Here is a 17,127-nt window from a genome sequence, read left to right as displayed (position 1 = left end):
TCAATTTTAGAGAATTCTGCATTTGTCTCTTTTAAACAAGCAAGGCTGAAATTACATCTAGGGCTCTTACTACTCTAAACCGCTGTGGCAGCTTGGGTTTTCAGTAGTCTTCTGGTTCTCACCCACCCGTGTAATCTGTTGATTTGTGTTCAGTTCGCAACACCTCAGGAAGGCACTTAGTTAAAAATTAAACATGAAGCACTTTTTGTTCCAAGGGTTTTATAAACCATCCTTTAAAGAAGGAAAAACCCCAAGCACTTGAGAAGTTGATTTCTTTAAACTGCAGGATTTTTCAATTAGTCTGCACTTTGGTGCAGTGAAGCTCCTCACTGTGTCGTCATACCTGGCTGACTTTTTACCAGAGCCACTTCTGATGCTGGAATTAAATAGGCAGCTTTGAGGCTTGGATGGGTGTTGCTGGAGGCTTTGGTGGGGTGTCTCAGCTGGGTGTACTCATGGGAGCCAGGTTTCACTTGCAGTCACTTTCTGGGGCTCTGCTTACTGCAGAGTAGGTGGTTTCTCTAACAGGGCCTGGTCTTTTCTGACTGTGGGTGCATAAGGGAGAGGCCACATTTTCAGGAATAATGACCCCTTTCATGTCTTTAGAAGGAGTTGCAAGCTGTTCTTCCCTCTAAGAAATCTCTGCATCTTCATAGTTCATAACCGTGATTTTCCTGTAAGCACAGAATACCCGCATTGACTACAAGATTAGGCACATAATGGAAACACACATTTAGGGGTTGTTCTGGGTCAAATATAGATTTAAATGCCTAACTTTGTGTCCATACATCATTCTCCTGTTTATCTATTCAAGACTGGTAGCTCATAGCAGTTTTGGAAATTAATTCATGCACATGGGTTTCTCTCCAATTAATCTTTTGAAAAAAACCCAGCCAAACAGAAATCTTTTTCTTTGCTCCCCTCTGTAAATGATGTCTTCTGAATGTTTTTGTTATCTTTCTATTAGTGTGAAATGAATTATTATGCATCTTACTTCACTTGTAACAGCTATCCTATATGCTTTTGCTTCATCTATTGTTCCTCTCTGTGCTGCTCAGCTCAGACAAGTTCTCTTGTGCCTCCTGGGCTATGCAGAATGTTTGTAACTTGCGTTAAAACATTCTAATGATAGTGTAGGGCAATTACAGACTCAGTTTGATAGGATAATAATGTGAGTGGTGGGTCGTGGACAAGCTGTGCACTCCTGGTGTTTGTCTGTTCAGCTTGTGACTCCTGTTACAGTGGCTTGCACCTGCACTGGGCTGTGCTGGTTCCTCAGATGTGTGCTCACTGTCATTCGTTCTGTTTGCACAGCACTGCTTTCATCGTGGTGTGAGGAGCTGGGACGGCTCTTGCTGCTTCGCCACCAGAAAAGCCGGCAGAACGATCCTCCTGGGAAGCTCCCCATGCAACCCCCCATGAACTCTATGAGCTCCATGAAACCCACCCTATCTCACAGGTGAGTCTGGGCCCAGCCCGCAGCAGTGCAGTCTGGACAGCGTGTTGTGTGACACATCTGTTACCTGAAGTGCTTGTTACCGCTGATGGGGGGGCAACACTGTTTCATGCACTGCTCAGCACTGCAGACAGCAGAGTATCTGTAACTACAGCAAGCACTAAATAAACTCAGATTTTCTCTTTGCTATTGCCCTGTGCATAGTGAAGTGAAACTTCCATCTTCAAATCTGTGCTCACATCAAGTGGGCTTGCTTTCAAGCTTCAAGTTGTGCCCTAGAGATAAACTTGTACATCATGTCTCTCATCAGACACTTGCCTGATGTTTATTTAAATACAACTGGCTTTTCTTGACATTGAAAACATTTCACTGATGTTTTAAATGTCATTGGAAATGTATTGCATGCAAAGCAATTGTTCTGTGGGTGTAGCCATACACTGGAGAATGTCCTGTACAGTCTTGTATTAGGTGAGGATCACAAAGCACTTGTGTCGATTTAGAGAAAACATGAGCATTTAAAGGACACTATAAGATGATGTGAAGGCTTTGATTACCAAATTATATGGGGGAGCACTATTTGTATTTCTTGTCTGCACAGCCTAGGTCAAAGCAAAAACTGGAGATTAAGTGTAGGCAGGATCCTGTAGACAGGATTAAGCATTCATTCCATGCTTTATCTTTCTAGGATTTTTTTTTGCAAGGCCTTCTTTCCCTCAGCATCCCATTGAAGAAATCACAAATGGTATAAATTAGTTATAGCGTAGAGTATTTTTGTTGGTAAAGGATTATGAGAGTGTAATGAGTCTAAATTCCTTGTACCTAGGTTCCATGATAGCCTAACTTGAACTTTTGTGTTAGAATGGAGCTTAGGGATGTCTTTGTACCAGTGTATTTGCATACGCAAATTTGTCTGAAAACAACTTTTGGGGTTTGGGCTGGATTTTTTTTTCAATATTTTTGTTGCATTTATGGGAAAACCATGCAATCACTATGCCTTTTATTTTAGCCCTTGAGAATAAATAAAGTCCTTTTTTGAAGTATAATTAATATACCATCACTGGCTTTTCAGCGTACCTGGATTCCCTCTTTTTTAGTTGCTTATGAAATGACTGTAAACACACTTAACAAAAAACCCACAGAAAACTTAATGTTTTAAAATAATTTTACACTTGGGAGAAGCTTTTCAGAAGACAAAGTAGAATTAGTGGCCGATCTGCAGAGAATGTGGTACAGTGTATGTGCTCTCTTAGGTGTAGTTTTGTAGTTTTTAGATGCGTGATTCTCATTTGACCTTTAAGCCTCTGTTCCTCTAGTCTATAAAGTAAGACTATCTCACAGGAGCTGCATGCTACATTACTATATTATAAATAAGATAGGCTCAACTCACTTCTTTTGTGGCAGTTTTTCACTGAAACTGTCACATGTCAAAAAAAAAAAAATGCTTCTGCTAAACCTAAATACCCAGCAGTACCGGGTTATCCAATGTTCTGCCTGGAGTAGAGCATCCTGCCCAGTATTAAGAGGTTCCTGCATATTTCTCTCAAGTACTGCCTTTGAAATGCTCTGCTGGGGAAGACACGGGGAGTAATTTCTAAATTGCTGCTCTTTACCTATGAGATGCCCCTCTAGAAACAGAATTTCCGTGGCATAACTTCTTATCTACACTAGCTGCAGCAGCCTCTTCGGGATTTGGAATACTTGCACCACTGCTTCGGTGTGTGCTGTTGTCTGTAATTTAGCCATAACATGACTGCTCAAAATCTCTCAGGTGGTACATTAGAATGAGACATCGTGTGCCTCTCCAACTTCTTTTTCCACCTGGAACTGTTTATTTTCATGGATGTTTTATAATCAGTCTATAAGACAGTAGCGAAGTATGGGGTGAAGAAGAATTGAGTTTTCTATTTGTTTTAATTAAACAAAAGATGAAAAGCCATTAACTACAATAAGTGATAAAGCTGTTGATGAGTCACCATTTGTATTTGCATTAGATGACATTTGGATCAAAAACTTAATATTAAACTTCACAGTATCTTATCTCTAATCCACAAGACATTTCTGTTAATTCAAACAAAAAAAACATAGGCTTTGTATTTCCTAAAACAATTAACGTAGCCAGCTACTTCAAGTTTTGTGAAAGAACTAGATATTAAATTATAGAGCATATTCAAGAACCTTACTTAACAAAGGCAATGTAGATATATGTGAGCTGCTGATTATCACTAGACACACAATTAAATCCTTCCCCTGCCATCAGATGATCCTGAGTACTCCACTTAGGGCTTTTTCTGCTGTTCCTTTTACTAGCAACAAAATTACCCAGAACTCTAGTCAGGGACTAGAATCCTGATGTAGCTGGCATCACAGAAACACAGCTGCTCAGTCTCAAAGTTGAAACAGTGCTCAGCTATTTAAAATAAATTCTGACTCAATAATGTATCACAAGAATCCAAATCTAAGGATTCATATTTAATAAACTATGGGCACTTACACTAGAAGTGATTCAGGTCTGGCCTGTTTTTAAGGACAATCTTTGATTTTTAAGAAGTTAATTGAGCTATGAGAGAAAACTGAAGTAGACTGATCAAGGAGGGCTTTCATAGTGTTACTGTTGGTTAAATGCACTTACAGAGAGCAGAATATAAGCCATACAAGGATGTGCACACATGCAACAAATGCTTTCAGAGTAGGGACTGTATTGTGCTAATTTCTTCTAAATTTAGTTTTTCATTTACAGAATGATAAAGTGTTGCATTTAGAAAAAAAATCAGCCTAATACCTACTGTCTAATGTAGGACAGTTGGTTGGATTGCAAACTCCTGTGTTTTGTGAGCAGAATGAGCACTGGATTGTCAAAAAGAACCTCCCAATCTTACCTCTTTTAAGTCTTTGCAGTCTAATAGCTCAAACTTGAGTGTGAGATTTTTATTTATTTTTGCCTTAGACCTTTTTATTGATTCATGTGAGTAAACTTTACTCCTGTATTGAAGGACCAGTGTAAGACCTATCCACCTCCTTAATCCTGTATAACTTCTAATTAAAGTCCTACTTAATGGATTTATGGGGAACTTAAGGAGAGCTGTTAGTCTTTGGGCTAGCCCTTCTGCACAGGAGTGAAATTTCATGCTTTCTAGCTTGCAGGGCATAATGTAACTTCTTTGTGTTGTAGTTTTTCAATCTGACATAATGTCTGTAATAACAGATACTACTCAAGGTGGCTGATTTTTGAATTAATTTAAGGTCTTTGGCAAATGCTGTTATTTAAGTACGAATTATTGTCATTATACACCTCCGTTGCTTTGACAAAGTTCCTATTTAACACTTTATTGCCTTAAGTGGTGGACCTGTGCATGTGTGTCAAATTGAATCTTGGTTGAAATGGGTACAGTTTCAGTCAATCCCAGGAGGAATTGCACCCTAGTTCACTTTAACATCAGTCTGACCCAGGCAAGCCGGGAGGGCTTCTCATTTCTAGCACAGCTTGTAGTAAAGCTTATTTGTCAACAAAACCACTTAAAAATAGACAGCTGTTAGTTGCAGTTTAGTGTTTTTTCATGAGCATCTGTAGGGTTCTTATTGTCTTCACTCTTGCTCCAAATTTTGGTCTTATGTATTAATTGCCAGCTGTCTCACAGTTAGTGACCAAAGGCTGGTAATGCCTGTATAGCACAGTCACAACTGATGAAAAATAGGAAGTTAATGTTACTTTTATCACAAATTACTTAGTGCCAAAGGTTTAGAGAAAATTGAACAGTAGATGAAATGAAGCATTAATTCTATCTTACAATAGATGTGTTATTTATTATCACTAATGTTTTATGTTCGGGCAATCATAAATACCTTTTAGTGGTTAGATTTGCTTTACAAGAGTGCTTGTTTTTAGTGCTTGTTTTGTCTTTTTTTTCTTCCAATTAAAACTTGACTAAGAGCTGAACTTTCAAACATTGAATGGAGCTTTTGGAAAAGAATGGTAAATCTGTCTGAATTTTTGCTGGGTGGTGAGGACTGGGTCTTGCATTGTTAAGAATCAGGAGTGAACTGGTTAGAACATACTAGTACAGTGTCAGAAGTTCTGTAAAGGCTGCTGCCTTTTCAATTTTGCATCATAGGCTGTTTTGACCAACAGTGATAGTCACTTTAAAAATGTCTGGATGAGGTCAGGTGCAGCATGCTTTTATAAAAACAAGCACATTGTGCATGTTTTATACATCAGTTTGAAGTAAGGGATTGCTCCATTATGTGGTGTGGCTCTGGCATGCAGGGACAATCTTTGCAAAAGAATTCATAACTCTTGAGGTAAAAGATGAAATTGTTTCAAAGCTTTTTCATCTTTCTGGTTGTGGAGTTGTGAAATAAATATAATTAGGGACTGAACAGATGGTAAATCCTAATATAAAAGAATATACCCAGTAAAGAAACCTGTATTACTTCTGATTCTGCAAGAGTAGCTTCGCTGTTTTTTCTGGTTTCCTTTTTGTCAAGAAATGTTAAAATTTACCTTCAGGAGAAAATAAGGGAAGAGTTCAGAATCAAGAAATGTTTCTGCAGAAGTGCCATTTCTTAAAGAAAAAAAAAATGGAAAATTTCTTCAGAATGGTATGCTTATGTTCTAAGCATTGCAAAGACAAAACTAATTACTAACTGCTCCAAAGTATTGTCCCAAGAGTTGTTTGTTCATCTTGTCCTCTAAGTGAAACTACTGATACAAATTTTATCACATACACTGACGGGGAGGAGGTGGAAGAAAACCTTGAGCCTGTTGAAGCTAAAAGCAAATGATGAGTCCCTTCTCCTTGAAAACTGATAAGTGTAACCATTAGCTGTTAATAATTAAATATGGAATATTTCCATGTGAAAAATCTGCATTTCATTTTAGTTTCTGGTCAGTTCTTATGGTAATAGGAAACAATAATGGGGAACTCGTTTTCAAAGATATATTCTTTACATGCTTGGTAAAAGGTATAGGATAAGGATCATCTTTTCTTGTGTGTACAGCACCTTGCACAGATGTGGAAACAGGTCTTCTTTATTGATTGACGAGTCAAAGTAAATGCTGTTGTAATAAGACTACTATGTAGCAGGACTACTATAATTTTGTGGGGTTGTTGGGTTTTTTTTTTTGATAAGTAAGTGTAAGTGGCTATATACTCTATATTTTTCCTCTACATGTTGTAGCTGTTGTAGTCTTATGATTTTAGTTTGTAGTTTGTTTTGGTTTTTTTTAATTAAAAAGGGACAGCTGATAAGCTTACTTTATAAGTAAGCACTAGGTATTATTTAAGGTATGTCTGCTGACTGAGGCAAAATCTGATCTTCTCAGGCTTTGTGCTGGCTATGTTACTTTTTAAAATATGGCAACAGCTATGAATAGACAGGTATCCTTCTCATGTTTGGGCCATATTGAACAACTAATTCCTGAAAATGTCTGGTCAATCGCGATTTACTGTTTAGCAATAACCACAGGGGTATCATGCTCTTTGCATGAGGTCTGCTCTCAGAAGCAGATGATATGTGCTGAGTCTACATGATTTTCCTCTTCGAGCATATTGGGAAGGTACCTTCTGTCACTTGTTCTCAATGAAACCAACTGATTTCTGGTGGCAGTGGGGTTCAAAATCATTAAACTGTGGCGGCACCCCTGGTTTTCAACTATTTTGACTGTCAGCACGATAAGTTTTTGGTGACACTGAAAGCTATACTTCGCCCAGCTCTTTGTTGCTAAACTCATTAAAATTACTGGGAGTCTTTCAACTGAACACCTTTGGATAGAGAACATCAGAACTAAGTCAATGCCCTTCAACCTCGCCAGCGTCAGGTCCACCTGTGAGGTTTAGCAGTCCTTTCCAGGCACAGAAGGGCTGGGGGAGGGCCAGCCCGTGGTTCAGCACAAGGGTGAGTTCAGTGTGAGTAGCTGTTTTCTGGGTACCCGTGCTGTGAGCATCGCGCTCCAGCCTGCCTGCCAGGAGGTGACATGGCTTCTAAGCAGGGAGGGAGCTTGCAGTCTGGCACGTAAAAATTACTGACATAAAATATGGCAAATACCTTTCTCTTTAAAAGGTTTTTTTTATATTTTTGGATAATTTGGCAACCGGAACACAGATGTATATTCTGTCTAAGACTTGATATTTTTCTTGATGCCTTTTCTTTACATTTATCTGTTATTCATTCACTTAGATGAAAATGTCACCCTCCACAGGATTTCTCTGTAAATAGATTAGGAAAGGAGTGAATTCCCGGTGCTCAATTTTGTCAATTGTTGTATTCCTGCTACTCCCGTACACTTGGGTTCTCAAGTCTCACAGAATCCCAATGAGAAGAAAAGGAAATAGTCATTACTATTTGCAGTGATGGAGGGCTTTTCTAATGGTTTCCTTATTAAAAAAAAAAAAAAAAAAAAAAAAAAAAAAAAGGTTAGCAATTCGAGCTAAGACACTCCTGGCTGGTTTTCGCTAGAAATGAAAACAAAGCCTGCTCGGCAGACAGAGCGCATCAGCAGCAACCTGGGCAGATGGGTCGGTGACATTAATTAGATACTGGCAGTGCCTTTAGCAGGAGTCGGTGGCTTCTTCCCATGAAAGGGCTGCTCCAGGGATAAGGAGTAGCGCACCAGCCGGGGCACCGTCTTGAATGTCCTCATCTCCACCAAGCCGGGAATGCGGGGAAGGTACCACAGCCTGTTCGTGCTCTCAGTTCCCACTTACCGCGGCAGGGCAGCTGCGATGTGACGGTTTGTCTGCCCGTGTCACTGTGTCACCAGCAGCATTTCCAAACTACTCTGACAGGCAGCCAGACCGCGGACACGGCTCGGGGAGACGTTTCTCAGACCTGCCCCTTCGCCGTCGCTCCCCGGCCAGGTCACTCCCTCGGGCTGCCCCGGCCCTGCCCTGCCCGGCCCGGCCGCTCCGTCCCCGCCCGCCCCGCTCCGCTCCGGGCGCTCCCCCTGGCCCGCCGGTCCCAGCCCGGCCGCTGCCGCCCCTGGCCCGGCCGCTGCCCTCAGAGGGTCGGCAGGGCTGTCCCTGCTCCTCCGGCCAGCGCCGGAGCCCCCAGCCCGGCTCGCTTCCCGTAAGTTGCGGCGGTGCTGTGCTGCCCCCTCCTCCCTCTCTCCCTCCCTTCCCGCCGTGCCTCTCGAAGAAAGCGGTTTTTTTCTGTTGTCGGGGAGCGTAAATCAGCTTCATCTAAAATCTCGGAAGTGCAAGTCCATCACATCTTCCTCCGAGCCGCCTGCTACACCTTGCGTGAGTCAGACTGCAGAGCTCCCGGTGCCCTTCTTGCTGTGCGGGGCTGCTCGTGTTTCCCCCTGTCTCAGAGGCAAAAGCAGAAGTGGAATCTGCTCACGCTCTCAGCGGTTCCTTCCCCGGTTGTTGTAGCAGTCGCTGACCTCCAGGCACTATGAATAAACAGCAAAGCTGGGAACAAAAGGAGTCTTCTGGCTGCCATTATCTCACATTAACATAGCAGACGCGCTGCGGTGTGAACAATGCGAGTCTCATTCGCCGATAATCAGCGAGTACCCAGGCATTTGGATTACCAAGGCAACAGGCAATGGTAGAATACTGGGTGGGTGTGTTTTTTATTGTAAAGGAGCAGTCGGATATGGAAACCCAGGTATATTGATAAAGCAGAGCAGAAGGAATGCCTGGTGGCAGGGGGGGACTGAGGGCTGGGGATTGCATTCCGACACACGTGAGATAAATAAGACATGGATGAAGCAGGTCTGTGCTGTGAGATGCAATAAAGATTAAACTGCATTTGTCAAGCTGAAAACGATCATAAGATAATTTCAGCATTTTGAAAAAGGTAACAGGTGGCATGTTAATAGCAGGGCTGTTACCGGTGGATTTTGTAACTGTAATCTGGGCTATAGTAATGCGTTGCATGGTCTACTTGTGTGACAATAGAACTGGGTGTGATGGTTTAATCTTTTTTCCTTTGATCAGATGGATGCTGTAGTCCCCATGTCAGACAATGTAACCCCTTCTGCTTCTTCGAGGCAGGAGTGGATCTCACGAGAATTTTTGTCTTACCTGCATAGCTGTGATCGTTTATTCCACATGGACAGAAATAAGTTGTGTTATCTCTGTATCTTTGCATGCGCACACACGTGTGTGGACATACATGAAATCTGTAGTGAAGCAGGACTGTGTGTGAATGCAGGGGAGATGTGGATTTTTTCAGGTTCCAAAACTTATGAATTAATCTAATTATTTGGCCTGATGCATTTTTCTAATTTCAGGAGTTAAAATCAGATGCAGTAAGTCTTGCTGAGCAGCATGCGACTTGCAGGCATGGCTCTAAGTGATGACACTGAGTGTAGAGTAAGGCGCCAGGAAGCACGGCAGCGAGCATGTCACAGCCTGATCTGTAGCAACCCAATGTGAAATGGAAGGCAGCATTCCCTCCTTGTGCAGTCATAAGTCATCCAGGCCTCACAGGCCTTGTCACAACTATAAAGAAAAAGTTAAGGGCTTTCAGCTTCCAGAGGTATTTTGTATCACCTGCTGTAATGCCATCTCGATTTTGCTGTCTCAGCCGCCACGCAAACGGCTGTATTGTGCATATGTGTGTGGCTGCATGAATGGTTATTATAAAGTATGTGTGGATATTGAAAAGAGCAGAGGCAGGGGGGTGATAGCCACCTGCTAGCAGCAGGTGCCATCCAAACCACTGAGCTGATAAATGGCTTGTTGCTTTCACCTTTTGACTGCTTCACCTGCATCTGCTCACCTAGAAGGGGTTCAGAGTCCTTCTGTGTTCTCATACAGTCTGTCAGAAAACAGCCTCCTTCTTTTTACAGTGAATTACAAAATTTCTAACTGCTTTCAGTCTTCTTTTTCATGGTACAGGCAACATCCAGTACTGAAACGCTTGAGGTAATTATTTCTTGATAGAGAAATGCTGTGCATTTGGAGTTGGAAGAATCAAAGCTTTCCAAAGGGTTAGAGAACATAGTGATCTAGTTGGGAAGAGTGGAGAGAGTCAACAGACTTGAGAAATCATGATTGGATATTTTTTGGAACTTTATTTTCTTTGTAAAGTCTGGATGTTTGTAGTCACGCCATTAAGAAGCAGAGGGAAATAAAGTCTTGTAGAATACTTCCAAATCTTTTTTCATTTAAACATTACATAAAAACACCCAGTGATTTGGGTGGGATTGTGTTTTACGTGTTTGTTTAATGAAATGCAGGATGATGCCTTAATTTATGCCAATACAATTTAAACTTCTTCAAATAATAATGCTAAATAGAGGAATTTATTTGAGGAAGGTATGAATCAGTCACATAGATGGCATCAGTCAAAAGCTAACTCTTGCTAGCCATCTAAAGTCAATATTAGTATACAGACTGGTTACATACACCACCCTCTTGCTTTCCTCATTTTCAATGGAAACAGTTTAGGATACCTGTACACAACATCAGCTTTTGCTTTGGTTCATGTCAGTATGTGATGTACGGAGGTACTTATTCTATGTTTCCTTTACAAAATGTTGTATATCCTTGCTGACTGTAAGTGGTCTTTGTGCTCTTCCTATGTTGGTGTCTCCTGGCTCTGCCATTTTCCTCTGTGTGAACAGAGGACAAATTGCACAGATTGGTTTACACAGCCTACAGAAAACAGCACAAAAGGTCAAGGGGTAACTGTTAAATTTTCTGGTTCGTTTTTTTTTAATAGTAATTTGTTTAATAGTAACTGTCAGCTAGACTGAAAACTAATGTTAGATGTTCAAGTCGAAACACATTGGCCAGGCACTGTAGGTCTATGAAGATGGTCCATGTATCTCAGGCAGGGAGCTGCTGGCTTTGTTTCCCTGAGAAAAATCTCAATGAAAAGTGAGAAGTCGGTTCTTTCCTTCTAAATGTCCAGGGGTTTTCAAAAAGAAGATAAAAGCAGATCTCCAGAATGTTTTTGATTGGCAGTAAGCGAAAACAAATTTTGGCTTTCAGTTGTCACAGTGGGGTTTTCTTGAATTAATACTCAAGGCTGAGGATATTTTCAGTGGAACTTCAACCAAAAGAAAAAAATAATCTACTTAATCTGTAATTTATGAATAGGTTGTCAGGGATTCCTAGCTTATTGAGGCGTTAGGTTTACATGGTGCAGTGCAAGTACTGAATTTGAACTGCCTTTTTGGTATGAAATACTAAAATGCTCCAGAAAGGACTTGAGCTATTTTTTTTCCCCAATCTTTTTTACCAGTTTCTAGTGTAAGGTTCATGGTGGTGCCCTAATCAAGAAGGCTTGCAATCTGAATCTATATTAATAATTAAAGCTACATGAGTAGCTTTCACTCAAGAAATCCAAGAAAAACAAAAACTAAACCTAGATGAACAAAGTTGACCTGCCTAACTTGTGAGACAATACAGGCATGAAACTCATGTCTTGGTGCTTCAGTTATCCGGGGCTTTCTTGCCTGCTCTGGTGGTGAGATTTGTGATATTTTTCTACTGCAGATGCATGAGGTTTTAGGGGGAAAAGAGGGGAGCAAGGAGTCTTGTTTGGAAATTGTTATGGTTACGTTTGTATTAAAGTAGTGTCACCTAGAGGCTTCAACCAAGAATACAGGCAAGGGGTGCTGAGCACCCTGAGCACACATCTGTGTAAGGTGCAGACACAGAGAGGTGCCGTAAGGCAGGAACAGATCAGCATCCCTGCTTTGGGCTGTATTTTGAGTGTTCTGTTTTTTGGCCATGTGTTACTGCAAAGATGTGTTAGGCCTGTGTCATTCTCTGACACCTCACACCTTGTCATGAGGTGCTCTCCTCGCAAGGTGTCCACGGGTGACAAAATAAGATGTAGGAGAAATGACAGTCAGTTTTACAGTGGCAGTTACCTGCTCATCTTGGTGTCAACTGAGAAAGTTAGAGTTGGTGGCTTTCAAGGTTGGTGTGAATTCCATGTGTGTCAACTACCCTTCAGGTGGGATGACCATGCTTCAGAGATGTTAAAGACCCCTGCAAAACTGCAAAGCTGGCTTAAGGGTAACAACAGAAAGTAGCCACTGAAGGCCCAGTTGTGGGAAACTTGATGTCAGTGGTTGAACTGAAAAGGTTTTTTTAGATAGTTAGCATCTGGTGTAGTACTTCGTAGATTTAGTGTTTGAAACAGAGATAGATGCTTTATGCAGGTAGTATTTTAGACACCTGGCCTTCTCAACAAGCGATGTGGAAAATCACCAGGAAAGTGTAATTCCAGTTTTTACCCTCCTCCACAATATGTAAAGTGCCAGTGCTCTAGGGATGCATGCTTCGCTAAACCATCTGAATCTTTCCTTCCTCAAGGAATGAAGACATGTAAACAGACTATCAGATACATATACAATTGCTTTAGTGACAACATAAGCATATTTAAAATACAGCAAATAATGCCACAAATCATGTATAAACTACAGTAATTCACTAGTATTAATTTGCTCTACAGAGGTCACTTGTTATTAAGCAGTTTTTATTAGAATTAACTGTCAGTCTGTGTCTGACATGGGGTCTGTAACTTTTCCTAGAGACTGGTTATCTGCCTAGTCCTGGGATTAAGAGAAGCTTTTTAGACCTAACTACCAATGTACTTCTCCAACATGAGAAGTCGTATTGCTGGTGGGTTCAGTACATTTGCCAGTAGCTAAGAAATCCTTCCTCATTGCTTGATTGCAATTTTGCTACATCACAGTAGCAAAACATTACTTTGAGAGGTAATTTCCCTCCATCTCTTCCTCTTCACTCTGTGGCTTCCTCTGCTGTTTGGCCTTTAATGCTGACCAGTAGTATGTATAGGTTCATTAGCACTATTGTAAATTTAGTCAATACTCTTTTAGTGGGCTCCAGCTGAGCCCAAACTGACTCACTGCCCTCCAGGGTGCAGTGAGAGACTTAATTACCCTTGTACAGTTCAACAGGAACAATGTCATGGGCAGCATTTCGCTTTGGCTGAAGAGGTTGAAGCTTCTTTCTCTACTGGCTGCCATTTCCAAGTTTAAAGAAAGGGATTTCAGGATAATTCACAGCTCTGTATAATAATGGGGGAAAACCACTGCTCTTTGCAAATGAGAATTGGATTGGTCACGTTTCATTATGGTACTTACATGGATTTTCCTTTGATTATGAGAATATTCTTTTGGGTTGCTTTAAGGACAGAAATGCAAGTTGAAAGAGTGGAGTGGAGGGGCAAGTAATCCTCTAGTTGAGTGGCACGAGTTTCAGCACCTCCTACTGCTTGAAACCAAGGAAGCCTTCATGTGATGGAGGAAGGGTGGGTATTGTATCCAGTATGGCAGAAGTCATACTCAGCCATGCATGTAATTGGTGATGGGCCAGAGTAAATGCTGGGGAGTGCAAACCATGAGATTGCCATGGATTTCTCACGGGGTAACTAAGGTGAAATTTGAGGGATGAGATTTAGGACAGTAAGTGGATATTAGGCTATTTAAGTTATGTTCTGCAAGGCACATCTATCACTGTTTCAGAATTGCTACAATTTCTGATACCAATAATGTTTGAGATTTAAAACTGGGTTAATGTGATAGTCGCATGGTTCAATGTACACTGTGAATATTTCTCAACAAATCTCTAGCTGGTCTCTTTTTCTAGCTTTTTTGTATGGTGCTGGAGGCTTTATTACACGTCAACAATATGGTTTCTTGAGGTGTCACCCATTTTAACTGTAATACAGTAAAAATTGAGTGATTTACTCTGTATTTATAATTAGGATGAAGTGATTATATAGTCTTTGAGAACTCAGTGTAGCCTTCCACTGAACAAATGATCTGACTACCACTGAAAACTGTGGAGGAATGATAAATGAAATCTCTTCTGCATAATGTAAAGGAAAAAAATGGGTAAGAGAAACATGCTTAGGAGGCAAAGAAAGTGAAATAATAGTTATAACTTCTTAACAGCAGGCTAAAGTACTGCTTGCTCAAAGTTGGAGTGTGTTTACAAACCGTACGGTGTATTTGCATTAGAAGGATCTTCAGTGACTCTGTGGTTTGATTCCTGCCTGTCATTACCCTTCTTATTTACTCATTCATTTGCAAAATATTTGCTTTGTTCCTCAGGTTTCATTACCTGCCCACAGCACATCGGTGGGGAATAGAGAAGAATGTCTGCAGTGAGTGCTTTCACTGCTGGTGTCATGGAGAGAGCTTCTTTGTAGTCACTGAAGTACATGAACATTCACATGTGCCATAAATATCCAAACAAATCACAGAGCAGACATCATCAGAAACAGTCAGAGAAGGAAGTAAAGTAGGAGGCATCATTCAGAGCAGGATAAAAGAGGAAATCTTAATAGCAGTCACAAATTCTGGGTTAGTCATCATTTGTCTCCATGCTGGTGGAGGGACTTGCATTGCGTCACTTGCAAATATTAGTCACTGAAGCCATTGTCTGAGCCTCTGAGTGAGAGGGGCAAGATTCTAAGAGAAAATATTTTAAAGAAACATGGGCTAGCAGGACTTAGTGATTGCAAGGTATGCCTTTGTTCACACACCAGTTTATATGGATGCTGTCAATGTAAACATCACATATCAGGCATCTCATAGAGAATTACCATTTTCCATTAATTTTCTCTAATTATTTGTTAGGAGAAATTATTCTTTTCTCTAATTTAATTTTTTGTGTGATTTTATTGCTTTATTGAATTAGGGTATTTTGAAGCAAACAGGTCAGTCCAAATTCACAGTTATGTTATAATACAGTGCTGTCGTGCTGGCAGAGCATTGTGGAATTTGTTTGAAATTTCCTAGCTCTTTGTGAAATGTATTCACTGCTTCATTTACACAGCTGCTGTTGTTACATTATTTGTTACTTGGGACAGAGGCAGTTTTTATCACACACCTGTGCACTCTTTGTGCGGAGCAATTCCTGTTCTTAAATGATTCACACTTGGCATTACTAACAGGCTAAAGAATGAACACAGAGGTAGTCCTTGATTTTGGCTAACAGCACAAAAGGAAGAAGTGGCCCAAGCCTGGAGTACTGTCTGGGGTCACGGGAGAGTGAGAAGGCTTTGGAGCACGTTGATAGAGCGCATGTAGAGCCTGTATAGATTCTTTAGGCAAGTTAGCCCTGAATAGAATTTTGGTGATAGCTGGTAGTCAAGACAAAAATGCAGTTCTTGATATAAAATACAAATCAATGGTGCTTGAAAACGAAAGAGCAATGTGTGTCTGTTAGTTGGTGTGTGTGTGTATAGATACAGATATATATATATATATATATATATATATATGTATATGTCTCTAGATGAGGAACGATCACCTGTGTGTATGTGTGCATATGCAAATAGAAATCTAATTTACGAGTTAATAGTACGAGAATGAGCAACTTTCAAGTGGAATATATTTTATAATTTATGCTCATAGAATTGATAGTTACTTTCCCTGGGTTTAAGATATTTCATTAATTACACTAAGTACGTATCTATCCTGTGCTCATTCTGAAATCACCAATGCTTTTGTATGAAAAGAACTGTAAGAAGTGTTTGCTTGTATCTGTGGACAAAGCTAATGGAAAAACCCAATCCTCTCATCCACATATTTATCTGAAAGACGTGTTGTATATCTGCAGTTGATTTTCTAGAATGCTGATTAGCTAATACCATTTTTGGCATGCAGCTTATCCATCATGTGGGAGAACACTATCTGAATTTCAATTTACTTTTCAAAATTATGTTGAACTGCTATTGCTTTAAAGGCTTTTCTGGCCATTTGGGGACCCACTGCAGACAGTGGAGGTGTAGTCTGGTCTCAAAATCTAATTGAATTGATACAAGGCAGCTGAAGCAGTGATTGTTGAAGAGTTTGAGATGAATTGCAAAAAAATACGTGCTTCTGAGTAACTTAATGTCCTTGTTTAAACTCTGCCCTCGAGTTTAGTTGGACTTTCACTGCTAACAGACCTTTTTATGGTAAAAGCCCCATGCTTCAATATAGTTAAGGAATTCATCCATTCTGTGTGGTTTGATAGGATCACGTTGCTATTAAAGAAACTTCATGCCTCTGAGAATACTAGGCTAATAGTGGAGGAGAAGTGGAGAGTTAAGGTAATGTCAGATGTTAATTCTTTTGTCCCCACCAGCAATTTGCCCCAGTTCAAACTTCCTAAATCTCTTCCTAAATCCTGAATATTTGTTTTTGCAGTGATGGGTCTTTCCCTTATGATTCTGTTCCCTGGCAACAAAATACCAACCAGCCTCCAGGCTCTTTATCAGTGGTCACCACAGTATGGGGTGTGACTAACACCTCTCAAAGCCAGGTAAGATTCATTTTTATGCCTTCTTTGCTCTAGATATGCATTTTTGCTTATGTTTGTAAAATGGGAGTTATTTTGGAAATTCTCTTGGGATCAACAGCAGTGTCTGTCTTCTTTGTTGTATATGATGCATTATTTTCCCAGTCATGTCCTCTTTGGTGGCATTGAACAGGAGGTGTCTGAGAGCTTGAATCAGTCACTTCTTTAGCTGCATGCGAATGTCAGGCTTGGGTTTACCTCATATTTTGCACTGTGTGGTTTCAACACTGAAAGCATGGGTTTGGAGTAATCCTAAACCTCTTGGAAATTCTGGTTGAATGTGAAGAGTTCGATTAAAAACAAAAATTTTAGCTAGATTCACCAAATGATAGTTGTTGATTTTACCTGGGGTTGTGTTGTACTTGTGGGCTGGTGAAATTCAGTACCAAGTCT

At 40.5% G+C, this 17,127-nt stretch overlaps 1 protein-coding gene across 7 annotated transcripts in view; it reads left to right on the top strand.

Annotated features, from left to right (window-relative positions):
* Positions 1 to 17,127, top strand: part of ZMIZ1 (zinc finger MIZ-type containing 1) — a 344,034-nt gene that overhangs the window by 291,747 nt on the left and 35,160 nt on the right. For all 7 annotated transcript variants that reach the window (XM_069019269.1, XM_069019267.1, XM_069019274.1 and 4 more), the window contains 2 exons: positions 1,315 to 1,459; positions 16,584 to 16,698. In XM_069019269.1, the coding sequence (XP_068875370.1) occupies positions 1,315 to 1,459; positions 16,584 to 16,698 (260 nt within the window). The remainder of the gene's footprint in view (positions 1 to 1,314; positions 1,460 to 16,583; positions 16,699 to 17,127) is intronic.

This window comes from Aphelocoma coerulescens, chromosome 6 (assembly GCF_041296385.1).
Source record: "Aphelocoma coerulescens isolate FSJ_1873_10779 chromosome 6, UR_Acoe_1.0, whole genome shotgun sequence".
Lineage (NCBI taxonomy): Eukaryota > Metazoa > Chordata > Aves > Passeriformes > Corvidae > Aphelocoma > Aphelocoma coerulescens.
The sequence above is the reverse complement of the archived record's forward strand: the minus strand, read 5'-3'. Positions and strand labels throughout refer to the sequence as shown.